This window comes from Epinephelus lanceolatus, chromosome 11, assembly GCF_041903045.1.
Source record: "Epinephelus lanceolatus isolate andai-2023 chromosome 11, ASM4190304v1, whole genome shotgun sequence".
Taxonomy (NCBI): Eukaryota; Metazoa; Chordata; class Actinopteri; order Perciformes; family Serranidae; genus Epinephelus; species Epinephelus lanceolatus.
The window spans coordinates 30,596,631-30,624,331 of NC_135744.1; the positions used below are offsets into that span (position 1 = coordinate 30,596,631).

The 27,701-nt window shown below is 40.1% G+C and overlaps 1 protein-coding gene across 2 annotated transcripts; it reads right to left on the reverse strand.

Annotated features, from left to right (window-relative positions):
• Positions 1–1,011: 1,011 nt before the first annotated feature.
• On the reverse strand, positions 1,012–25,984 carry b3glctb (beta 3-glucosyltransferase b). Of its 2 annotated transcripts, none has more exons than XM_033638447.2 (15): positions 25,812–25,984; positions 24,075–24,112; positions 23,937–23,976; positions 23,437–23,546; positions 18,335–18,411; positions 18,094–18,205; positions 17,801–17,937; positions 16,504–16,567; positions 14,819–14,935; positions 12,401–12,470; positions 9,587–9,700; positions 7,390–7,489; positions 5,553–5,672; positions 4,200–4,344; positions 1,012–3,293 (listed from the first exon to the last, which is right to left on the reverse strand). In XM_033638447.2, the coding sequence occupies exons 1-15, from the start codon at positions 25,870–25,872 to the stop codon at positions 3,168–3,170; spliced, it is 1,431 nt and encodes a 476-aa protein (XP_033494338.2). In that variant the 5' UTR covers positions 25,873–25,984; the 3' UTR covers positions 1,012–3,167. The 2 variants fall into 2 exon arrangements, with proteins under 2 accessions (XP_033494338.2, XP_078028626.1); XM_078172500.1 differs by having other exon boundaries at positions 1,778–1,914.
• Positions 25,985–27,701: the final 1,717 nt, after the last annotated feature.

Sequence of the window (27,701 nt, forward strand, 5' to 3'; positions counted from 1 at the left end):
ATATCTACACACCCTCCCAAACTCTTAGATCCTCTTCTGCAATCCCACTCACATCACCATTTGTCCATCTAACTACCATGGTATCTAGAGCCTTCAGCTGTTCTGCCCCCCCGCCTCTGGAATTCTCTCCAACATCCATCCATCCATTTTCGTAACCACTTATCCTCTTGAGGGTCCCAGCTGAGGGTCCAAGCTGACCCCAGCTAACACTGGGTGAGAGGCAGGGTACACCCTGGACAGGTCACCAGACTATCGCAGGGCTGACACATAGAGACAGACAACTATTCACACTCACATTCACACCTACAGGTAATTTAGAGTCACCAATTGACCTGCATGTCTTTGGACTGTGGGAGGAAGCCAGAGTACACAGAGAAAAAGGAGAGAACATGCAAACTCCACACAGAAGGGCTCCCTCCTGGGATCGAAACAGGAACCCTCTTGCTGTGAGGCAACAGTGCTAACCACCACACCAGTGTGCTGCCAACATGAGTGCTGCAATATTGACCCCCTTTCCACTTTCAAATCCCATCGGAAAACACACCTGTTCAGGCTGGCATATTCCGTCGAATTTAATGGAGACACACATGATGACAATGATGATTTTATAACTAATATTTATAATTAGGATTTTTGTCATTTTATTAACTTTTATTGTATATTACGGAAACTTGTTTTTTAACTCTGCCTTGTGAGGTGTCCTTGAGTGCTTTGAAAGGTGCCTAAAAATAATATGAACTATTATTAGTAGTATTTTGGTCTCTTGAGATGTAATTTATTCTTTAAAAGAATCTTTGCCAAAATAGCAGCAGCGTTTTGTTTACTACAACTTTGTGTAGCATTTGGCAGTGATTCATTGAAATGCATCATTATTTTGAAGATAAGAGAGAAAAGAGCAGTGTTTCTCTGTGTGTGATTGTGTATGAGTGCGTGTCCTACAACGCCATATGATTCTCACTTCCAGTAAACAATCTAGTCGTGTCATGAAGCAAAAAACACACACACAAAAAGTTTTGTTCAACTCAATGAATATTTTATTTTCAAATCATTTAAAAATATGTAATTTTCAGGTTTTCAACAAGCAAGCAAGCACAAGCATATCTTTCATTATCAAAACAGCTGCAAAAAGGCATTTTAGCACAGCTGTGGCTGTAATTACTTTTACACCAGTCCACACTGACTAACCCACAAACACACCGTTCTGCCGTTCACAGATAAAAAACAAAATTCTACAAAACTCGGCTGAAAATTCCCCCATTTGAGATTCAGTCACATCATCATATTCCAGTAGTAGAAGTTCACATACAAACAGGAAGTTCAGAAAAATACTCACTACACTCACTCAACTCCTCACGCGGAAGTTTGTTTCAAAGATAAAAAAATATTACTGAAATAAATGGATTATGTTCATGTTATTAATAAGACTACTGTAAGTTTTTTGGTGAGTGATTTTTTTTGTTAATTATCTCTATGCGCTTAACTTCCAGTATTTTAGCTGTGTTAGTATTGTTACCTGTTTTTATTAGTATTTTATTAAAGCTTTTGCTTGATTTTGTTTTGTCAGAAACTGTTCAGGCTGCCGTCATGGCCATGTCTCCCTTGTAGCGGTTTCCAAACTCTACGGGATGTATTTAGCTAAATAAATAAAATAAAACAAATAAACAATGGATGTCTCTTCACCAATACAACACAGATCATTCATATTCTCACCTTTCTTACTGTAACACTCAAGTACTCAAAAATGAGGAGGACATTTTAACTAATATATTAACATAATCTTTATTTATACAGCTTGGTTCAAAGTTAAAATTTTGTTCAGGAGTAAAGTGATAGCAGAGTGGGAACTTGCAGGCGGGGCCAGCAGGAGAAACACTATTGCACAAATTCAGTGGGACGCACACGGCGGAATTAAACCTGGAGGCGAGAAAACTTTTTTGGTGTATGGCCAGGCAGGCAACTCCACTGGAATGAGTAGGAGCCATCTTGGCATCCAGTATCTAGACTATTACACTCTATGGGCTAAACTAAGATACTGACCACAGTAAAAGTACCAGCTACACATCGGCATGTTAGCACTGACATTTGGTGAATGTTAGCATGCTAGTGTTAGCATCATAGCTCAAAACACTGCTGTGCCCTAGTACAGCCTCACAGAGCAACTAGCACTGTTGAAGAAGCTTTTTCACCAGCTACTTTTACAGTTTTGAAAAAGTATCGTAAAGCTGCATTACAGTGATCAATATTTGGTCACAAGGGGCACCAGTCGACAAACACACAGTCACCCTCATATGGCTTACACACTTGCTTATATCCATCCAGCAGAGACAAAGAAACATTTGCATCCACTCAGATTGTTTATTTGCTGTTTGGTTTTATGTAACTTTTTTGCTTTGGCAGTTATGCCCTGGCCACACTGCCTGAGTAAGCAGCGCGTGTGCGACAGCGAAAATGGTCTTTTGATAATCATATTGATGTTACATCACCATTCACTATAGTTTCAATGTTTATATCTGTCACAGACGTGATAAATATGATAAAAATGTTTCCATTTTAAAATAAAAGCCCTCTGACAATGTTTCTGTTGACAGAATCCCTTCATCTGTCAACAAAAGGCTTTTTATTGTGAAATATTGTTATGACCATGTTGGTGACAATGCAGTGGCTTGCACAGCTCCATAAATGATTGTCGGCGTTTAATTTAGGCAATACAGTTGTTTTAGCAGCAGGCAGCTCTGCAGCAGCGGTGCAACAACAACGCTGTATGTGATCACCGCACATGTGCAAGCCACAGCAGTTCAGCAAAGTCACCGTCATGCACTGCTCGCACAGGCAACGTGGTCTGGGTGTTTCTGCGAAGGCCATCAAACCAAAATGATGAGCTAAATTAAGCTAAAAACCTCTGTAGAGCCAAAGACTCAGGTGAAAATTCCGCTCCGACATTAAACAAAGTCTTTTGATTTAACATTGATATAAAAAATATTGATCAATGCAGGCATTAAGGCTTGTAAGAACTATATTTTAGGGCACGCTTGAAGAATTTTTGTGGACATCAAAGTCACTGTCGTGGTTGGTGATTGTTCTATCATCATTAGCTCTACGCTGTTGTGCAAATTATGATTCACTGTTAGTCTACAGTCCAGTACACATACTGTATACACACAGTGTTTCTACAATTCATCTCTTGGGTGTGTGTCCTGCAGCCAGTGTTTGTAGACGTAGATGGGATCTATGTTCCAGTGCTTGTGGAAGGAGATGGCCTGCTCCAATGTCTCAGAGTAGTCATACGGTCGGGCCTAAAATATCAAGAACAAATGGTTTGTCTGTATGCGGGTATGTGTGTGTGAGCGCATGTAAGTGTCTGCTTAAAAAATTATTTCACTGCTGGAGAGATGGTCTTTTTATAAAACTCGGCTGTCTGTGCACCAAAAAAAAGCTAATACTTTTTAAATTGGTGCTACATAACCAACCAAAACAGAGAAAAAGCAATGTGGCATTTGCCTAATTCAAGAGGTAAAAAAAAAATACAATATGAGCATAAAGAGATCTGGGCTCTGATATGACTGAGGGAAGTTGACCACAATTCATTTACATACACGACTCACACTATCATTAAACCAAGCTTGCTGAAAATCGGCACAGTATTCCTTTAATGATTTATGTTTCATTATATCAGGGGATTCCCAAGGTGGCTAACAATGTGACTATTGCTCCAGGGTAGTTAATTTAATATTCTGCGATTATAGCCTGCATTGACCAAAAAGCAGTCTTCCCTTCTTTTCCCACATTTAGTGATAACAAATATAAAGAGAGGATCAAACAGAGCCTCATCTGACACTGGATTAAAGGTTGATGCCCAAGTTGGGCTCTAAGAAACTGTTTTTGAATGTTTTTTTATCTTATTTATTGGTTTCTGTGCAACACAGTTACAACATTAACACTATGCGTGCTGTCCTGAATTACTAAACCATCAGATTTTTAATTTGTTGTTATGGAAGCTGACTTTTAAACAAACCTGGTGACATACATGTCATCAAACCTTGTTCTTATTGAATATTTTGTAACATTCAGGGGTTGAAAAGCAAAAGTAGCTAAGGGAGGTTCTTACAATTATATTAAGAACACATTCTTGTGTGTGTGTGTGTGTGTGTGTGTGTGTGTGTGTGTGTGTGTGTGTGTGTGTGTGCGTGTTTTGTCCCTACCTGGTGGAACAGTGGACTGTGTGTGATGGGAACACCCAGGGAAGTGAAGCACCTGCCAAGCACCATGTCATCGGGAGCATCATCACTGTAGCAGCGACACCCACTGGAGAGCAGCCTGGACACCGCCACCCGACTGAGCACCATTCTACACACAGAAAACACATATTTAAAAAAGAAAGGGAATTCACAAAAATATATGTGTATGATATAAGAGAAAAACTTGTGTTGTTTTTGTTTCAAATCACATACTCATGGCAATGAAAGTTTTTGAGGCAGTGTTCATTGAATTTTGGAGTGAATATATCCTTTTCTGCATGTATAGCATTTAGACTGTCCATGCATGAGGAACACCTGCTGTGTGTCAGTATCAGTGCTTCCAACACTGTTTTTCATAACATCATATGTAACCAGAAAAAAAGAATTAGCTGAAGAACATAGTGGGGCATTTAGCCATTAAAGAGCCAGATATTAACCTCAGGAGTCGGTAGAGACCAAAAACAGATCTAAAAGAGAGTGAATACTGGACTTTCATTCATCAGGTGGACAGAGACACAGCTCCAAATGAATAATGTTGCTGTGTGTGTGTACATAAGCTTCTAAGGAGTTGTCATAGCAGCACACAAGTAGCCATTTGATCCATGATTATTAAATACATATCGATTATAGCAACTTTAAGTTATTGCCATTGCTGTTTGACAAAATTACTAGATATGTCAAATGTGCAAAATTCTTTGTTCACTGTCCAAACATTTCAAACATTTTCAGGGTGCACTGAATAAAAACGGCTCTAAAACTTAGAATGTTTCAGTATTTGCTGGAAAGCAGCCGCAATGAAGTTTTGGGACAGACAGACACAGAATGTACTGTAAAATATAAGTAACGCTGTCATACTATATTGAGTTTTGTTTTACTGCGGCACTGCTAAAAGCTTGCATAGCAGCTTCATTTCCCATAAGTGTGTGTTCAGACACAAAGCCAATTTGAGAGGTGGCACGGTTGCACACAAAGTCAATGGAAAGACACATATAGAAATTTGAGAATGTTTCAACTTGTGTAAAACATTTGGATCCTGGAGGTTAATCAATCAGATTTATACACATATATACATGAGAAGAAAAAGCTGGGAGGCTGGAGGGAAATAACAGAGACAACCAGAGTTCTTGGTTCAGTATGAGAGACGCAGACACATTCCCACAGAAATTGTCAGTGTGTCCATTGATAAGTTACAGTCTGAAGGTGAGTACAGACAAGCAGCCCAAGGGTCAAAATCAGGGCGAAAACTTGATTGTTTTTTCGGTCTGAACACACCTTAACACCAACGGCACCATCACATACCCTGCACAACAGCCTTACCCCCCTCCTCCTGTGGTGTAGCTGTATCCGTTCTGTAGCAGACTGTAGCCGTATCTCTCCCCCAGGTTCACCGCTTCCTTTGGGTCATAGCAACGCAGCAGTCGCCGCAACCTGGGCAAACTAAAGATGGGCAATAATACAATGGACAATAAGAGACAGGAAGACAGAGGCATGCATGGATACTTCCCAGACACAAACACAAACAATAACCTGTACAGACTGTATGAAGACAAGCACAATAACATCCGAGATACATCAAATATCTGTCCTAAGAGACTTCACAGGATTGTTAGAGGAAAAAAACATTTATAAAGTTGTTTTTGTACTGCACAATAACAACTTTAAAAATGGTTTTGAGGCTTTGAGCTTTTCTCACGGGCTTGTAGAGATATGTAATATCTCTCACATCCTGCTGCCAGCTCACAGTAGACATCAGCAAGTTATAACTTTAGAATTCTTACTGCTCTCTGAACCCGAGCAGAATGATTAGCCAGTGTGTCACCTGTGTGTGCAGAATCTTCACATATATCACATCTTTAAAAGAGATGTAACAGAGGAAGAAATTATTTATTTACTGTCTGTTGATGCTTTAAATTATTAGAATCAAAGGCCTTTACACACTGGGGGTGTTTTTTCATGCGATTATTACATGCACATCTTAATATTTGCACATTTTAATATCTTACTTTCACATAGAATGAGCTTTTGCACCTTGAGTAGAGGGATCAACCAATCACTTTGCATGTAATGGATATATCACATCATGTCACATCGTGACAATGGCGGACCCATTGCAATTAATCTTTCGCTAAGCCCCGCCCCTTTGTGATGGTCCGACAAGCTGTTAGAGTAAGCATTGAGCCCACACTGTCACTAACTGCACTCCCTGCACATGAAACAGTGATTCCAGAGAGAAGCAGACAGAGGGGTCTACAGTCTGTGTTTGAAGGATATATCCAGGATGTCAAACTGACTCAGCAGCAACAACAGGTTAAAAAGACAAAGATAGTTAGAAGCTAAAGCTGAACTATAGGCTACACATCACAGTGTAAAAGTGAACCACCACATCACTGCTGATCGCCACAGAAGACAAAGAATATAAAGGGAAACATCAGTGATATTGAACCAGCTGTGTGGCATCACAGTGTGTGCAGATGATCTGTGTTTGGCTTCACCCCCGTGCTGCTGCCAGCACCCGGACCTCCGCCACCGGACAGGCAGGCATCTCCATGGGAGTCAACCAACATTCATCTGCACACAATGTGATGACACACAGCTGGTTGAATATCAGCAACGTTTCCCTGCGTCCCTTCACTGGTTCCTGTACAGCAGGGTCGGTCTTTGTTTCACTGTTATAATCATTACAAAGCAAAAGCAGCATGTGTATACATTCAGTAGGCTATATCTTCAGTAGCTAGCTAGCTAACCCTACACTTTTCAGGGTTTGACTTTGGTTTTGGAACAGGGAAGAAACGTATATCTTTTTCCAACCTCTCCAGGTAACGAGTATCAGCTTCAAATTCCTCAAAATCAGCCTGAAAATGAAGGAAATCTGAAATGACTGCACTAGAGTCAGTGGATCACAGCTGTGTTGTTGTTGTACCCTGGTCTGAGCTGGCCTGATGCTGCGTTATGATTGGCCAGTCTGCATCTGGGGGCAGGAGTTAGCAAAGGGTCAGTTGTCACAAATGTGCATCACAGCTGGTTGTGTATATTTTAGATGTGAAATATTCACAGGTGAGTATTTCACATTTTTTGTGTTGTTTATTCATCCATCTCCCGCCATGTAGAGGCCTTAACAGTAGTAAGTTAAAACAAAAACTTTTCTCTAAGTTACCTGATGAGCGTATCATCATCAACAATGAGTAGCCAATCAGCCTTTGGCACATCTTTGCTCAGGAACCGCCTCAAGATGGCAAATGTCTTCCCACAATGCCCTGCAGGGAGAGGACGCATCGACAAACAGTGTGAAAAAATTGAAGCATGAGACCTCATCAGTCCCCCTGAAAGATTTATATCAGCAGTCTGTTTGTGACAGCTAGAATAAATGTATTTATGAAGTGGATTTGTGCTCATGCTGAAGAGATCAAGTAATGTGTGGGTGTAAAATGCAACACTGCTGATATTACTATTCATAGCAGTTTTGTCAGTATGTTTCTGATGCATGATCATAAGCTGTGAGATTTAAACCACAATGCTGGCACTGCACATACGGCAAAACATGATCTGTATCTACTGATAATATCAGGCATAAAAAATGCTGTTGACTGTCGCAAACATTGACACAGAATATATTTACATCAAGATAAAGTAGCTAGAATAGTCTGTAAACATCACAGTGAAAAGACAAACACAAGAACAGAAACAGAAAAAAGATGTGGTAGAAAAATGAAATGTAAAAAGAAAGACAAAAAGAAAACAAGGAAGGTCAGACACTCCTGGGTGCTATAAAAAGGGTGAAAAAGAAAAGATCACACTACAGAAAGAGAGAAAACCCTTTTACTAGGATGAAAAAATTAGAAAATGAACCAAAGCTTGGGTTTGAAAAGTATTAAAGAGTGTGGTTCTGCGGACATGAGAGGCAGTGTGATACTTCCATCAGCTTGAGAACAAGAGAAATATAAGAATGGATGCGAGGAAGAGATGGAGGTGTCATTGAATGGATTTCACAGCTCATTCGAGGGAGTGAAACAGACAGACCGGTGCTGTAATCAGGGGTATCTCACACAAGAATGCAGGTAATACACAGATAAAATAGGTGTCTGTCCTCCTCTTGCTGAAGCTGCTCAGTGCCGTTATTGTTTCTGGCTCTATCTATCACCTCCTCACTGGGGAGAAGACAGCTTTGTGGTTACAGTTATAATTTAGTTGGACTCTCCAGTCTTTTGATTTGTCTGTCCATACACTGACTCATCCGTCTGTGGTGCACCTGACAGTGTGTGAGGACAGGAAGTCTGCAGAGTTACAGTCCTCAGTCTCCCTTTAACAACGATCTCACATCAAGAACAAACAAATGAAAATAAAAGCTTTAGTTTGAACTGGACGATCATGGACCTGCTAACGATGTAAAGATTCTGCACATGAAACAAAGGACAATAAGTCAAATCCATGCTTGGTTGATGTGAGTTTTTACAGTTCCTTATGATGATGATGATGATGATGAATTGTCTTTCACCAAGTCAGTAATTCAGTTCATGTAAGCCAAACACACATTTATCTACTGAGCGTCCAGCAGTGATTGTAGCCTGAATATCAAGATTCTAATTAACTGGGAACAAAATTTAATTTTCTACAACACGTATCATAATGTATGTATGCACATATGTGTATGGTCTTGCACTAAAAAACTAACCCTGAGTACTGCCAATGTTACAGTGGTCGGACATCTTCATACACCTTGTGGAAAAACCCAGCGTCCATACAAAAGAATAACTCAAGACATACATATCTCGCAATGCATACAGTTTTTTACATTGTGGTCACGTCCAGGATGTTAAATAACAAGATTTGTCAAATGATTTTTGTTTATTACGGACAGATGTGCTGCCGAGCCAGCGACAAGGACGAAAAACGAAGCTGTATAAGACAAAAAAAAGTAAAACAACTATATACTGGCGACAAGAGGACATTTTCATTCAGGTATCTCAACTGTTTCTCTCCGGTGTCCGCTGTTTTTCTGCCACCAGTACAGGCGTGCAACTGCTGTGACATAACTGGGACGTCCACTCAAAATTGGTCTGATCCTCTATGATCCTCCATGAATGACCAGAATGTTGAGATATATCAGTCTGGACCAAGGTGGTGGACCAACAGACCTACATTACCAACCTAAGAGCAAACCACAAGAGTGTACCCATTAAGTTTCTGCACATCATCTTGTGTACCACCATCAGTCCATGTGGCATTTTTCAGCATCCAATTCTGGTCAGGCCTGCAGGCTGGCTACACCTCCAACTTCTCCTGGTGTATTCCCCCAAGTGCTTCCAGGACAACTCTGTGATTCAATTCCTCCCACATATCCTACATCAGCTCACCTCTCTCAGTGTTGGGCACTCCCAGACTGATTGTGGGTATGGAGGCATCAGCGATGTCGCTGTAATACTCTATAAACACAGCATCTTTCTCCCAGGTTGCCCTCACCACCGGTACTGTGAGGAGACAGAGGAATACAAAGAGACCAGGTGGGGGAGAGACAATTAAACCTCAAACATTATTCTCTCTGAACCATACAGGGCTCATAATTAAAACTATCTCTGAGTCCCTACTGGAAACATGTAAACTCCAAAGGAATCAAATGATGAATGACGTCTACGACATGTGACAGGACAGAGAGAAAACAATTAAGCTGTCTTTGTATAAGACACTGGATGACTACAGGCTCACTCACTGCATGCTGATCTGGACAAGAGCACCATTTGCTCGCTACTGCAAAATGATACCTGCCAGTTGTAATCACACATAATTGATTTTTTTATTAATGGCAAGAATTCATTCTCAATCAAATCCACTAACTGATTGATTGTGGAGTAAATCACAGTGACAGCTCACTCTGCAATTCTAATAGCCTGAATTTAAAGTAACGGCCAACTTAATTGCTTTAAAATAGTCGGTCCATAACTGCTGGCTCATATTGACCCTAAAAACACACATCAGTGTTCTGGATAATTACACAAACTGATGCAATTTCAGCAGACAGCCTGGATGAGGTTGTGGATTTAAACGAGTAGTTTTCACCTGACAGGTTAACTGGAACTGAAGGACCAGCAGACTGTTCAGCGAGTGGCAGTGAACAAAAAGGGGCCATGAAAAAATACTTTTGCAGTTAAATGTTGTGGAATTTTCATTTAATTTACACTTCATTCTGTGACAAACATAAACTGGAAGGATTCATTTTGGCAATGACAAATGAAAGTTTTGCACCAGATGTACAGCACAATCAACATTTTAGCAGCGTAGAGTTTACAGATTTGGTTTTGGAACAATTTCTGCTTACAAAAAACTGGTAAGCAGACACAGTGATACATTTTTGCATGTCATCTAATACAGTGGTTCCCAACTGGTCCAGCCACAGGGTCCAGATTTCTCCTTAGTCCTTAGTTCAAGGTCCATACAGTTTAATACATTAGGCGTCATACTTGTGTTTGGCCATGACTCAAGCTAGTTTGCTGTCTCTGTTAAGTAGCTGTCTGTTATTCACTCACTCTACAGCAGGAAACGGCACTTCAAAATAAAAGCTCTCTGCTGGAAATTCAATGTACTTAAAGCTGCAGTAGGTAGAAAGCCTGAAAACGGCTGATTTTTGAGTCTCATCTGAGGTTTCGTTCGTCTCCGCCCTGAGCCCCTCCTACCAGACGAGCACGCGAGTATTTTATCCTACTTCTTCTATTTCTCCTTCTCTGGAAGCCTCGGCTCTCCCTCACCGCGCAGCAGTCCACCCCATCCCTCCCCCGCGGCCCCGCACACATACCCCCAAGGCTCGGCTCTCCCTCTCCGCGGAGAGCCCTCGGCTCCGCTCCCACGGCTGACCCTCGCGCCCTCCGCCCAGGCCCGGCCCCACCCCACCCTTCCCCTCCCTCCAGGGTTCCGGGGAACCGAGTTTTGTCTTCCTTTTTTTGGGTTGTTTAGCTGTGTAGGCAGTTGCTGTGCTGGAATAGATATTTTACCTGGTGCACTGTTCACCATTGCCGCTTGCTCTCCCCTTCTGCCGGCAGCACGGAATCGCGCATATGCAGTAGAACAGCCAATAGGAACACAGTGGTCTGAGCTGACCTTTGATTGGTTGATGCACATCGGCACGATACTGATTCTTTAGAGGCTGAACACATTGTTTGTCTCAGACCACTTGATTTACATTATGCTTAGAGGATATTATAAAATTTTTACTCAATTACACCAAAACAATGTTGCCTACTGGAGCTTTAAAATAAAGTGTGTTTTTTACAAATTTGACACTTTTGCAAGTTACTTGTGGTCACTTTTGGACTGCGACCCACCAGTTGGGAACCACTGATCTAGTAGGTGTGTTGCATTGCTTAATTAAAAAAAAATCTCTTCACTGCATCTTTACAATGGACAAAAACATGTAATATTATATTTAAAGCTGTATTTGGTAAAAATAAGAAAAAATAACTTTTTTTCATATTTGCTGAAACTGTCACTGTATTCACACAGCACTACATGAGTCGGATAATCTATGAAAAAAATTATACGCTGCCTTTGCCTTGTGGCATTTCTAATGGCCTTACAGCACCTGAATGAAAACAACCAATGGGAGCCAAGGAGTCTCCATCATGTCACTGCTTTTGAGCTGCGGTCAAACTGTTGTTAATTTCTTGCCTCAAATGTTTTCAGAAGCATATTTTTGTGAACTGTTGAGCTTTAAAATGAGAGAGTTGGTCTGGCTGATGAGTGGTGCTTGGATCAACTAATATGTATCAGAATGTCAGTGCAGTAAAGTCATTACACATTTATTCTTGAGGACTGTACTTAAGTAAAATTTTGAGGTACTTTATTCTTCAACTCCACTACATGTCAGGGGAAATGTTGTACTTCTTACTCAGCTACATTCATTTGACAGATATAGTTGCCTGTTACTTTTCAGATTAAGATCTGTTACAGGTACCTGTTTTTCTGCAGAGTGAGTACTTTTACGTTTGATACTTTAAGTATATTTTGCCAATAATACTTTAAATTAAGCAGGATTTAGATGCAGGGCTTTTTTAAGTCAACATATTGGAACTTTTACTTAAAGTAAAGGCTCTGAAAATTTCATCTACCACTGCAGAATCTAAATTGTTTAATGAATAAATTTTGTCCTTTAAAGAGAGTTGGGAACAAGACACACCTACCTCGCTCTGAGTGGAATTTATGGCAAGTTTTCACAGCAACAAATACATCTTCCTTTGGCACTGGATCTCCCTAGAAAACAGACAAATCAGTTTGATTAATAGCTATAAAATGGAAAAAAGTGCACAGGTGAGAACAAACACAGTCTGAGGTAAACAATGTATGAGCTGTAATGGACTTGAAATTGAGTCGTGACGGCAAAATGAGGCACATTAGGTCCCAACAGTCATCATATGTTATCATCTGGCCAGACATGTCAACAATAATATCTCTTTTGCACTGCATTCTCATTTCAGGTGTCATTTCTTATTCCAGAAAATTACCAACAGTAATCTGGATGTTATTACTTATTTACAGCTGTCATTTCTGATCTGCTCCCCTTGCAGAATATTCAGTATGAACACCAGACATTTCCTGTGACGCATGACAGTGATTAAAAAAGCTCAGGATAAATGCTGCATTATTCATGAATTCTTTGTGACAGGTGCTCTTTACATTTATGTACATTTCAGGCACATTGGCCAAAGAATCTGGAGACAGAAGATTTACTTCATACAACAGGCATAGTGTAATGTGTATTTTTATATATTTGTATATATTACATGCAGATAAATTAAAGGATCACAGAAGCAAAAGGAAAGAAAACACATGCAAAGTATGGGAAATAGAACTATGTAAATGCGCATTAGTGTGCATGTAAACGCGCTCAGTAAGCGCATTTACATGCACACTAATAAACCGATCATTATCTGATTTCTGGAGTTACCTGATTATTCAAGTGGTCATGTAAACAGCATAATCCGATAGGCTTTATCAGATAAAAGCCATTATCTGATTATGAGAAATCAGATAAACACATCTAGCTTCTTCCCCAATAGTCAGATTATTCGGTGCATGTATACCCTTTAATCTGGTTTCTTTCGGGTTTTGCTATTTTATACTCCCACTCCACTACATTTTAGAGGGAAATATTGTACTTTCTACTCCACTACGTTAATCTGACAGCTTTTGTTTCCTTTCAGACAAAGATTCTACATAAAATAACATATTTTTATATTCTCTATAAGTTACTTATATGTTATGCACTTTGTGTGACAAGTTTATCTACAATATACTTGTATATTGCACTTTGCAGTACTTTTACTCTGAATCTACCCAAAGTATGTACAATTGGCTCCACATTGATAAACTACACATTAGAATGCTCTCACATGTATTTGTTAATGATAAAAACAAACAGTACTGTAAGAATATAAACTGTCAGCATGATGAGTGCTTTATTTTGCAAATATATGACTTGCGTACTTTTCGAGGTTTTTCAAGGATATGAGTACCTACTGTAACAGGAAGTTTGAGTTTTATGTCATGTACTTGGGGAGAAATCCAACTGATCATGTAAACCAGGTTTTTCTGATTATCAGATTATTGAAGTACACGTAAACGCGTCAAATTGGATTATTACCATTACCTGATTATTCCCAGTTATCTGATTATTGTGCACATGTAACCGTGCTCAGTGTCACTATACTGTTTCCGGCTACAGGGACATTGCAGAGATGCTGAGATATGCCATACCAAGAAATGCTGACCAATTTGAGTGGAAAGGGTTTTTTGGGGAATGGTGCTAAACACAGGTGTTCCAGCACAGAGAGTTAGAGGAAAATAAAGTGTTTCTTGACCATCAAAGCATGTAAACATGTTCTAGTAGAAACCCAAAATACAGGTATGAGCCTGAAAATGAGCATAACAAGTCCCCTTTAAGATTTTATGAGTGATGTCTTGAAGACGAACATTGTTTTGTGTACCACCTTTCTTCTTCAGCCTTATGTCAAACAAATGCTGCAGTGCTTCCTCATCCAGCACAGTGCAGTTAGCTGTGTGCTAGGTTTCCGTTTAGCACTGAGAGTGACTCGGCTCACTCATCCTTGCAGTCTGAGGGGACTTGTCTATTTGTATTCCTGTAGAATAGGCCTTGGCAGTGGTAATGTGTGTAATGTGCTCACTGTTTCACATTTAAATAAGCTGGACAGCTGAGTTGTAAATGCGATTTAAAGTGATGGATCGTAAAAGCTACCATTAGAGGTGTCCTTTATGTCCTCTTCTTGATAATTACCTCAATCAGAACCTAGTCATGCCCATATGAGCTGTGCGTATTCAGTCTAGCGCAGTAACACCTGTCACAACAGTGTTAACTGTGTTTACCTACGAAATAATTAATGCTCCTCTGGGTTGTTACTTTTTATGTTCTGTCTGTAATCATTTCCAAAAGTAAACTTGTCCATACCACATACAAGTACACTTTTATCCACATACACCCATATCCATATCACTAATGCACGCTCAGGAATATTCACACACACATACAGGCACACTCTTGAAAAACTTTGATGTCAACATTACTAAATAAGAACTGTACATACACAGTTGGGCAGGTAGGTTGTGAATGTCGTAGCACAGTTGTCTCTCGACTCTGTACAGAACTCTGGAACTGCTGTCAGCTTTGGACCTTTTCCCTCCTCCCAAATGTACAACGCAATCTAGAAAAACAGAGACAGACATGATGATTAAAGTTGACCTAATGGAGTTATTTGCTGTGATAGGTACAACAGCTCAGTCTGGGTCGTCAAACAGTAAGTGAATTTATTTTTCTGGCAGCTTTGGAGCTCTTAATAACTCCATAAGCACTTACGTACCTGGTAAATTATTATTCTGTATTACCCAAAAGTCATTTGAGAATTCTTAAAGGGGACACACAGCTCACGGTTTAGGACTCAGACTTTGCATTTCAATATAAGAAGGAGTAACATTATGAATCAACGTCTTTGCTGTAAAGCAAAACACAACTTTACCTCAACTCTCATATAAGGACTAATTTAAAATTCTTCCATAATGTTATTTCAACCAATGCTAAAGAAAGGTTTACCCAAGAAATACTGACAAAGCGCTATAATTGTCACAAGCTTGATGTGCACACAAAAACACACATTCAGAAGTGTAGCTTTTGTATTAATAATACGAGAGTAGATCTACCAAAAGCTGCAGGCACAGAAAGCTGCAGGCACAGAAAGCTGCAGGGGTCTTTTCAACAAAAGGTTAGCCAGTCAGCGGAGGGATACTGTCTATCATCATTATATGTCTAAGCTTTTAAGCTCAGCAGGCAGCTTGAAAGATGACATAGATGACACTTTTCACAGCAGTTGTTGAGGCCTGAAGTAGAATTAAGTCTTTACAATAATTATCCTATTAAAGTAATGCTTATGGCAGTCCATCGACTTCGATGATGACATTGCTCCAAAATTTAAGTTCCTGTTATTGATTAAAAGATTAAAAGATTAACATTCCACTGATTGTCACACACCTGAGTGTGTGAAATTTGTTCTCCGCATTTGACCCATCCCCTGAGGGAGCGGTGAGCAGCAGCGGTGCCGCGTTCGGGAATCATGTGGTGATGTAACCCCCAAATTCCAACCCTTGATGCTGAGTGCCAAGCAGGGAGGCAATGGGTCCCATTTTTATGGTCTTTGGTATGACCCGGCCGGGGCACGAACCCACGACCTCCCAGTCTCAGGGCGGACACTCTACCACTAGGCCACTGAGCTGGTGCTGGGGTGCTTTCCACCTATGCATAGCCATGTGGCTGTGCAGGCCGATGCGAGATCCGCAGATTTTGCCACAAGACAGGCAGAGATATCAGCACCAGCAGGGGGAGGCCCTGTGGCACGTTGGTGCCTCTGTGTACACCGCTGAATCCTCCTCTCTGTGGCTTGCTCCTGAAGATGAGCTATTCCCTGTTGGCAGGTGGCACGCCAGGTGTTGCGGGGAGCCGCAAGGGGCTCAAGTGCGGGTGGACTGATGTTGCACTTCTTCAGGAGAATTTGAGGTGATCCTTGAAGCGCTTCTTCTGGCCACCAGCAGACCTGTGGCCTTCTAAAAGCTGGCCATAAAAGATCTGCCTGGGAAGGCAATGGGCAGGCATATGGATCACATGCCCAACCCAGCGGAGATATTTGCGCGCAAGGAATACTGCAAAAAAGCTTTGCATTAAAGTAACAGGCAGGAGATGACACACAGATTCACATAACTGCAGGAAATCATTTTACAGTACCTCATGTTTCAAGTCGATGGTAAAGTCTGATTTCAGGTGATTGTGTTGGATCCGCTTGGCGAGTCTGAAATACATGAAAAGTAAAGATGTTGAAAGAAGAGACACCAACTTCATTTTAAAGATTGGATTTTTTGGGGGGGACCTTTTATGGGCCAACATAAAAATCAGTGGAGTGCCTGTTTAAAATTCAGACAAAAATGTGACTGTGACTGACATCTTTTCTTTTTTTGTAGTTTGTCTCCGTTTTTTTTAAGGTCACTCCTCATGTGTCATATCTTGTTTTACTTCCTGCCTGTGTCACTGTCCCACCGCCCCACCCTCATTTTTTTCCACCTGTCCCTCGCTAACACCTTCCTTCACTTGTGTATTTATGCTGCATTCAGGTGCTCCTCCTCCTTTCATTTAATTTGGTAAGTCATTCTTCCGATGTTGGTGTGTTCATAAGCATTAAATCATAATGTGGAAACAACATGAGTGCAAAGATGTACTGTATTTTAGTGCTCACAGAGTTTAAACAACATGTTGATAACAGTTTGAAGCTTTATTTGATTGACTTTGTCCCAGACTTGTTGCTTTAGCAGTAAATCCCCGAAGATGACTGAAATATTGCTCTACCCGACTAAAGCTAATCAATAACTTTTCTAACTAATCTACTAGTCACTCTGCGTACACAGCAACTAACAGTTGCGACTTAAAGCCATATTAAAAATTAAATGTGAGTAAAATATTGACATGCAATGTGAGAATTAATAAAAGTTTATTACTATCAACTGAACATTTACTTTTGTCCGCCATGTGTTTGACAATTCTCACTGACTTTCCAGGTTGTTTTGATCTGAAGGGGTGTTCATGAAAATGTTCCCAGTAGGGAAGTAATTTTTTCAATTATTCTGACACCACATGAATACAGGATTAGTCTGTGTGTTCACACCGTTTCAGTGTCAGATCATCTCCGTTTGTTGTTGCTGTCCCTCGTTCCTTCAGTCATCCTGTTTCCCCCCCTTTTTTTCCCCCTTCTACTTCATCTTGTTTAGCCTCTTCCTTTAGTTTTTGTTCTCTGGAACCTGCTTGCCATTAAGGCTTGATTTGTTTGGTCATCATTCCTGCTTCATGTTCTGTATTTGGATCCTCCTCTGAAATGTGACAACTGAATTGTGACAAGATGATGATAAGGCTTCCTTGTTACCGCGTACCAACCCTCTCTTAAAAAAGTCAATTATAAACATTAATGTCAATAAAGCAGAAAGAAGAAACATATCAGACATTCATGCTCACACATCTGCACACACACACACACCTCTTAAGCAGTGGCGTGCTGAGAGCCCAGCCTGCTGCTGGGTCAGGGTAACTGAAGGAAGTGGGGTCTTCAGAGAAGGCATAATGGTGGATAATGGAGGCCTCGTTGTCATGGAGACGCTTACCCAAAAACCATTCCTGTAAGGTGCAAAAAGACAAGAAAGGTGCTCAGTTATTTTCTCAGTATTGCTTGTTTAATATGTGCACCAGTGCAGTAAAGTAACTCACTGTGGAGATACTCAGACAGCACACAGGGTTGAAGACTGTATATATGTAAGTGTGTGTGCATCTCACCTCTTGGGCTTGATATCTGGAGAGGACCTGCAGCAGAACAGGCAGTGCGATGCTGGTTTCCTCCTCGATGAAGAAAAACCAGGATGCTAAGTGACCATAAGTGGCAGAGAGGCTGAAAAGATCCACACGCAGCCGTTAACTTTATGCACTTATTTGCCCCGTAGGAATCATCAAAGCTAAATTCAATTAAACCTGATTTAAATCATTGGTTTATATCTCTATATGTGAGTTTAACACTCACTGAGGAAGCGCAGGGAGGATACTCCAGTCCCCTTCATACTGCGACAGCTCATGGAGAAGAAGAACAACTGGAACTGCCTGCATGAAACAAAATGACTTGAAAATGAGAAGAAACTCTCTTTGTTTGTGTGTGTTTGTGTGCATGCCCCTGAGGGATGTGAGATAAGAGTAAAACTAATTTTAATTTATTACACTTGATGAAAAGCTGGGGTTTACCAAAGTTATTCCAATTCAACCTGAGGTTACTGGAGTGTCTGTGCAAAATGTGTTGGCAATCCATCCTCAGCATCCAGTGGCTGTTGAGATATTTCAGTCAGGACCAAAGTGTTGGACTGAACGACTAACTTAACCATCACTAGAGCCTCGCCGCTTAAGACTCTGAATGTTTCAACTGTCACATATGTCCATGTTAAGCTACAATTAAGATAAAATAGAATACTTGATTACATTATATGTCATACCCACAGTGATCCACGGTTACTTAATGTCCACACATTAAAGGTGACATGCAAGCACTCCTCTTTTCAGCTGCACTTTAGATTCTGAGGGTGTGAGACGGGGTTATTACCCTCTGTGCTGTAAGTGTTGTGGTGAGCTGTGGGTGAAAGGTGCTGAGAGAGCAGCATCCAAATGAAGTGACTCTATAATGAGGCTGGATGATGAGGCAGAAAAGATGCAGTGACGCTGACGTCTTGGATTAAACGCCATGTGACAGCTGTCACAGTGTTTATCTGTCCCCATGAAGTAAGGATGTGGATATGAATCTGTGTAAACAGAGCACTAACATAAAACTGAAAACTGTATGACAAACCCTTCGAGCTTCAGCAAATAAACGAGAACACTCAGACACTCAGACAACTTGCTATCAGGGTTTGAGTGTTTGGCACCTTTACTCTCCGCCTCCAGTCGAAATAAACACCTGTTTATGCGTCAGTCAAAAAAAGCATGACGCACAACCTTACCTCATTCAAACAGCTTGATACAATCAAAGTCTATCTCGCTGTGATAAACATCAAATCTAGAGAAAGGTTTCACTTAGACAACACACGCACTTCAGCACAAGCACACATGCAGTTGTTCACAGCACGTAAATCTGATTTCATTTTGACTTGACGCAATCACTCTACTCCCACAAAAAAAATATACATTCGTTCAGCTGAGTGACAGCTGCTTCTGTGAATTATATTTTAATGAATACGAAAAAAAGTTTTAGTGTATTTTCTATTCACACTTTTCATAGCACAGTAAAGTCTCAAACCACCCCCCAAAATAAAAACTTTACTTATATGGTATCAATAATCTAACACAGTAATAGGAAATGCTATACACATAAATCTCTGCATTGTTAATGCTGCTTAAAAATCACTCTTACTTTTATTGATCTGGGCACTTAATTATTGATCATATTGCACTTACATCTTTACTACAACACCCCTGTACATCAGTGCTTTATCTGTTAGTGATGATTTATTCCAGCAGCGTCATATGAAGAACACTGAGATCAAAATATAAATTAAATTTTTCAAGAAAACTTTCAGAGAAGGTGGCAGCACTTTTTCAGCCCCGAAAGACGTCAGCAGACTTTAAAACTTTCTCCAATCTGAGTTGTATATCCTCAGAGACGGAACTGGGGGCGACTAGGTCCACACGGTGAATTATTTATAAAGCCTCTTACTTTAAAGAGTAAACACCAATAACACTAGATGACATCTGGACCGTTATGAATAAAACTGACTTCTGAGACAGTCCAACAATTCTTGTTCAACAGTAGAACTTTGAGGTTCAAGTTTTTTAGTGTAACATGCTCAATAGAGCAGTGAAAAAGTTTTTGTTCTTAAAAGCTTTGTATGAAGAGGATTAAAGTAAATTTCAGGAGCAAAGGTGTCATGTTGGTATCACAGTTTCATGCACACTTGACATGATTAAGATGTGTATTTTGAAGCATGGAAGAAGAAAGCTCATTCAAGATATTTCCCCTAAAGTTATGTTGCCAAAATGCTATTTGGGATAATATTAATAGAAATCTTCAAGGTCTAAATTAAGGATATAGTAACCCTTTGAGGAGAGAACCATCTAATGTGGCGATGAGTTTTTATAGTTTTATATTTTCTATTAGTTTTTATTTTCCCAGAGTGGGGTCTGCTAGTTTTAGTTTAGTTTTTATTCGTTTCAGTTAGTTTTTCTCTTCATTGTAATATGGGGGGTATTTTTCTGAGTCAATTAAGACATTTAGAATAGGTACATAGGGCACCTCCCATTAGAGGAGCGTCAGCCACGTCCCACTGGTAGGAGGCCCCGAGGCAGACCCAGAACACGCTGGAGGGATTACATATCTCATCTGGCCTGGGAACACCTTGGGGTCCCCCAAGAGAGGGACGTCGGGTGCTTTGATTGGCCTGTTTTTTAACACCTAGTTTTAGTGTTTAGTTAAATTTTAGTTAACTTCAACAACCTTGATGGGAGCCCTATTTGTATGATATGATGATATGATAAGCAAATCCATGTTTAATTATTTCCATTTGCCAAACAAAGAATTTTGGGGTCGTCATAAAAAATGAAACATTTCATTTAAAACTTTATTGGTAAGTTTATTTTTTCAGAATTAGTTCAATCTGACATTTGATTTAACAAGTTATAAATGACAGCGTGGAGTTTGTTGACAACAGAAGGCTCATTTATTTTTGTGACTATTTTATAACCCAGGAACTAAACTTCAACTTTATTTATATAGCCATACCTCTCATTTAAACATGAATCATGATGTTCTTCACTTCATAATAAACTGATGTTCCTCAAAATTCTCACTAACTGCATTTTCTTTGTCTCTCAGGGAGAAATTGGTGCGGAAACACCTCAGACTGCCACCGCCAACACACGGCTTCGAAACAAAACAAAAGAGATGTCAAATTCAATCATCGATCCCACTCTGTTCTTGGCCAATCGTTCACTGATGTGTTCAAGTTTTGCAGCTGTTTCACCACATTTGTTTGTTTACAGGCTGCAGTGTGATGGCAGAGGTCGCTTCAAAAAGAAGACAGACTCAGAGAGAGGCTGAGAGACGATCATTATCAAATCACTGCAAATGGAAAAACAGCTGCAACTTCTTGGATCGACCACATCCCCACAAAAACTAATGAAATTTGAAAAGTAAGACATTTTCAGTAGTCTAGGGAAATAAAGATTTCATAACAGTTTTATCAGCTCCGCAAAGGAGGTTGTGTTTTCAGTTTGGTTTGTTTGTCAGCAGGAGCATGGAAAAAATTACTTCTGTTTTTTCATGAAACTTGGTGGAAGGTGTAGCACGGGCCAAGGAGGAGAGGAAGCCATTAAATTTTGGAGCGGGACAAACACACAAATGACTTCTCACTTTGGTTCACACTGCAAGACACAGCTTTCGGTCTGCTCTCTCCAAGTGCCCTTCTAGTTTCTAATACACTACTCCAGAAATGATTCCTCAGAGCCCCTGCTGACTGCCTTCTGACATTTTTTTCTGTCTGAACTGAACATGAGATTATAGACTGCATGACTGTCTCTTTTTGTTTCACAGTAGCTGCTCCCATCTAAGGAAAATCAACAGTTCTATATCTCTTCTGTAGGCTGTCTTGTCCATATGCCTGTCACCTCATTTCACAGAGCTCTGTAACAGCTTCGTTTTCACAGCGACCCCGCAGGCACATATTAGTAAATAATTACAGTGTGAGAGTGGAGAGCTTGGTGCCTGTCAGCTCTGTTAGGAGAGCTCTATGGCAAGGAGGACACCTATTGGTGCCAGTGTAAAACCACAGTAACACATAAGCTCCAAAAGTCACATGACAGCTTAAACTGCTTGCAGCATCATTCTCCTGTTACTGCCAGCACACCACATGGCATGTATTCACTTAGCATATACGCAACATGAGCTCTTATTGTGATTACAATATTTGTTGCTCCATGCCATAAACAAAAGTGCTGTATATAAACACACCGAAAGCACTAAGATAAGTTCGATGGAGCTAGGAGGACCACGTCATCCGCAAAAAGCAGGGACGAGATCCTCCCATCACCGAACCTGACACCCTCCACCACTCCACTGGTGGTGGAGGGTGTTAGAAAGTAAGAAAGTAAGATCATTTTTCTTTACCAGAAACAGCCCCAAAAGCGTTACACCAAACTCACCAGACTGCTAAATAAACAATAATTGTAGCGTATATAGAGCAGTACATTTTCACATCTAACTGTGTGAACTAAGGGTTTATTTTGGCCAAACCAGACTTGGTGATTGTTTGTGAGTATTATTTTGTTTCTGTCAACTTGGAATGAAGTGTGTTTTACGATGATAAATAAGACTTATTCAAATGGAATCTGGTGGGTTTCATGATTGTGATCTTGAGGCTGTTTTTTGTTCATCAAAAAGGATCATATGGTCTATCTCTGTAGGAATACTTTCCATAAATTGTCAGACACCTAAAATGATAATCAGAGCATGTCAGTGGCAAAAACAAGCACTTTAGTGAACATAAATTGATGGTTCAAACATGCCCCGAGTGGTTGCATTGCAGCCTGTTTTGCCACTGCCGTCTGCAGCATTCTTTCTCAATGCTGGACCAGTTTCAAAGATTGTTGTTCCCATTAGTGAGTTAGACACAAAAACACAAGAAAACATGATCCTGGTTGAATAGTACTGAACTTACCCTTTTAAAATATTTCACTTAAAACCACAAATGTCATCCTCCAGGTGGTGCTAACAAAGAAGTCAGGGGATCACCAGCATCAATCAGATTCATGACTGTTTGTACAAAATTTTATGACAATTCATCAAAACAGTTCTTGAGATATTTCAATCAGGACCATCTGTGGTCCCCAGAGCAACACCGCTAGCATGGCATAAAAGCAGAATCAAATAAATTAACCAATGTATTGAGAATTTTAGATTAGATTTTTTTTAATTTAGATTATTAAAATTTTACAAATTATTTTGAAAGGTTATGGTACTCCTCTTATTTTCATTGTGAGAGTTTTATTGGAGTTAATTTTCCCTATGGATACAATAACAGCACACAAGAAAGACCAGAGCTAAGATCTAAACCCAGTAACAGTGCTCGTCCACTGCCTGCCACATATTACCTGTCCCAGTTCAGCTGCCTGCTGCAGTATCTCCACCTTCCTCTGAGTACCTCGACGGGCATGGAAGGAGTTCCTCTGACTCTGGATCACTAACACCACCTCCTCCAATCCTGAAAAACATGCACAAAAAAGTAAGTAAGTAAAATGTATTCATAGAGCGCTTTTCGCAGACATAGGCCATAAAGTGCTGCACAAGGGCAATATACATAATGAAAGGAAACACAGAAGACAAAGTGACTACGAAAGCCACATACTTAAAGTTGCTTAATTAGCAAAACTATTTGCACAAAAAAAAAAAAAAATCACAATCACAATGACACAGATGTATTTATTATAACCAACAATCTTAAAGATTTTGCTGTCTGGGTTGCGCTTTTCACTCACACTCTGTGAATCAAGTCAAACCTCCTTAAATGCACCACATATTCAATTTGCTTTCCCAAACAGTGCTACAGTGTGGACAAAACATCAGAGAATCTGCAGTGAAATCCCTCACTCACCAACAGAGCTGTGTGCCGTGTGCTCCTGGAGCTCTGCTGCCTGCGGGGAGTCAGAGGGATTCTCGTTAAGTCTGACACAAACTGCTGAGCCACATGATGAAGCCATAATCACAGCAAGAATCTGGGGGCAGCACTTACATGAGCACCACCTGTGTGATGGTCTCCAGCAGAGGCACCTTGCGGCAGCGAGAAAAGAAGCAGGAGCATCATTATAGCATTAAAATGCATCAAATAGTTGTGCTGACATGAGTGGCCAATTAATCATTTAGTCAATTTGATGATCGGTGGATCAAAAGAAAATCAATTTACAGCGGATGCAATATATCAACAAAAATGGCTGTATCACTGCATCGTTGTACATTTAAAAAAAAAATCTATTTGGGTTGTGGACTGTTTATCAAACAAAACAAGGTCACAGATTATGTAACCTTGGGCTCTGTGAAATTGTGATGACACTATTTCCTAGCACTCTGAAAGGGCCAAATGTCCCCTTAAATATTAGTGCAAAAAAGTCTGAAACACGTATATGAACACAGGACAGGAATCACTTTCACCAACAACACATCATAGTATGACATGAATTGATGGTGCAAGCACAGCCTGAGCAGTAGCAGACCCAGCAGCAGTAAAGCAGTTGATTTCTTGTGCACAAACACCTCTTATCAGTAGTTTACCAAGATAAAACAGAGACTTTGAATCCAAGAAAACTCCAAACAGACTTTGAAACCACAACAGCTATAGTTGCTACCTCTCAGTGTGTAGGATGTGTGGCAGTAAACAGTATAATGTGTAAGCATGTCAATGCCAAGGGTACAGATAGGGCTGGAAAACATTTTTGGGCCATTCTTCGTGGACACTTTAAATAGGTATTTGATATCTAAGGTAATTAATACCCGATATATTTCCAAACACATCAGCCAAAAGGCCTCCTTCAAGGCAGACATTTTTAGTATTTATGGAAGTAAAAGCACAGGTGTAATTATTAAGATTAATGATTGAGTAACCCAGAAAGTCTGATAGTGGATGGAATGCAGCATCTTATACTTTACAAGTGTCTCTTTTAAAGGCCCTGCACAGCTACGTCACCCACACAGGTGTTTTCACTTTGCCTAATTAGGCCTCTCCGTAGGGCTGTATGATTGACCTCACTCTCCTATTACATTTGTTGCACCTGTTAGGTGTGGACAACTTGCCCAGAGGTCTAACTGGGCAGAGTAACTGGGAGTGCAGGGCTTTTCACATTTTATCATGTCTGCTGCAGTTGAAGAAATGGTTACAGTTGAAGCACGACGTTACAGACAAATGTGTAGTTCCATTTCACTCCAAATAAAATGAGCATGGGCTGTACCTTGATTCACAATCATCTTAATTCTTCCCAGGAAAGCTTCTGTGTATTTTAATGTGCGCATACTTTTCCATGAAGTATATTTACAGATAAAAAAAAATATCTTTTACATGATATATTCGATTACACTGACGTGCACCACTGTACTTTCAACAGCCTCTTGTTTGCAAACCCCATGGGACCACCTGCATTTGATTGTGGTGCGACAAGCTAGCCACTATAAAATCACCAGTTCCTGTTTTGAATGTCAAAATAAAACAAAATAGCCGACATTTCGTGGCAAAACCAGAACCATGGTATCAGTAACTAATAAATTAAATAGTTAATGTAATATCCAAGACATCTTTTCATACATGTTACCACTGTAATACACCTAATGTCCTGTCATAGTACGCTAATAACTTTACTTTGAAGGCCATATCGAGCCAACTTCCGGTATCTCTCAGCCGGCCTGACGCAGTGTATCCTGCTTTGTGCTAGCGGTTTAGCTAACACATTAGCCGTCTCAGCAGGGCATAGACCCCACTTACCAAGCCAGAGAAGGAGCACGGCGACCAGTTTGCATCCGTTCACCACATTATGGCGTGACATGGTTCCTGTGGCTGCAGTTTTTCGGTTGAAATCACCGTCTTCTCATGGCGGAGTGGAGAAATTGGTTAGCTGTTGGCTACATTCCTCAACTGGCAAAACTCGACTGTAGTGACTGTTAATGCGGAGCATTAGCGACCTCTAGCGGTCAGTAGATTATTATGTTACTACAAGACATGCTGTTCTGGTCTTCTCTAATATAATATATCAAATATATCATGTAAGTTATATTAAAAGGTACTTTTTTCACGTTTAGCCACATTAAATTGTCATCAACTAAGACAGTTAAATTTACTATAGGCTACCTACTAGTTGAGGTACTTTATTAGAGTATTGTTAATTTCTTTATATTTCGACTTCACTTCATTTCAAACAGAAATACTGTTATGTTTACTACCCTACAGTTATTTGACAGCTATGCTATAGTTACCAGAAGATAATGATTTTACTCACAAATATGATGGCTTATAAATCTATGTTAGACTACCCAGCAGTTTGTAATATAAAGTAGTTACAATGATCTGATGATGAATGCTGCTCAGATACTGGTATATAGCCGCATTCAAGGGTATCAAAATCATTCCAGTTTATGGGACACAAACAGTGGGCCGGACCAGTCCAACCATTGCATAATAACCTATGAATCACAACACCCACAAACTGTTTATTTTCTTTTAGTGTAAAGAAGTACAAGTACATTCATCCATTCACAAAACAGGTGATGAACATAAGTGCAATTTCCATATGTTTACACTCCTGTGTAGTAATGCTGGCATCACCACACCAAACTAAAGTGGATGCTAATGAGGAAGGACGCTAAGTTATACCCTCCCTTACAACCGTTTACAAATACATTTTCTGGCAGTGCCTTGGCAGTAGGGTTCCATTAATGTTGTTATGAGATACTGATACAGTCTGACACAGGTTTATTTGTACTGAAGCTGCTGATTGACAACACTTTGCACAGTATCCAATATCTCTAAATATGACCACAATAAGTATTTATTGTTATTTCAGAGAGCTGTATTTGGTCAGGATGGAAAAGCCTCTGAAGCAGCATTTTACTGGACATTCCCTGTAGCGACTGCAGGAAACTAACTAAAAGCCGCAGAGAGGCTGAGGCTGGGCCTTTTTAACTTGTCATCCAAAAAATATGTTAAATAAATGTATTAACGAAAAGGAATCAACTTATTATAAGGCACAGAAACTTATAATCAAAATGATTACGAACAAAAAAAGCCTCTCTATCCAACCATAAAAGCACACAGGTGAACATGAGATGCTCATACAGATCATTAGTGTCACTGCCCATATCCATGTGACCCAACTCTCCCAGTAAAACATCCCAAAAGACTAACACATTTAACATACTAAAATATAAACCATTCCAAAACGTATTCATCTTACAAGATTTATTCTTTTCTAAATGAATTAACGGCTCCTACACTCACTGTTTAACTTGCTCCTGAAACCTAGCACCTCTTAGCCTTCGTAGTGCATCAGTATTAGGTGTGCAGAGTCATCCAGTGTGCCGGTTTGGAGCTTTTGGTGGGCCAGTTTTGGTCAGCAGCCTGTATGTTTGACACCCCTTGCCTTAGTTATAATAACCCAGTATCCAGTATGATAAATGCTCTGGCCATTGTACTGCCTAATGAGTACTTTAAGTACACAGTGTTGTTAACACTGCGTTTATAATGAGCAACATTTTTAATAAATTGGATTTTTAAAGTTAATCTGCTAAGAAGTAAATTAAATATTACCTGTCTTGTTTACAAGTAGTAAGGAACCTAACTTTGTCTGCACATGACTGATACACACACACACACACACAC

Excerpts from the sequence above, each read along its gene's own strand:
- b3glctb (XM_033638447.2), bottom strand. The coding sequence starts at position 25,872 with ATGTCACGCCATAATGTGGTGAACGGATGCAAACTGGTCGCCGTGCTC. Across the intron at positions 23,547-23,936 it reads CACGGCACACAGCTCTGTTG|GATTGGAGGAGGTGGTGTTA; the intron begins GTGAGTGAGGGA and ends CATGTTTTTCAG. Across the intron at positions 7,490-9,586 it reads AGTGCCCAACACTGAGAGAG|GGCATTGTGGGAAGACATTT; the intron begins GTGAGCTGATGT and ends CTCTCCCTGCAG.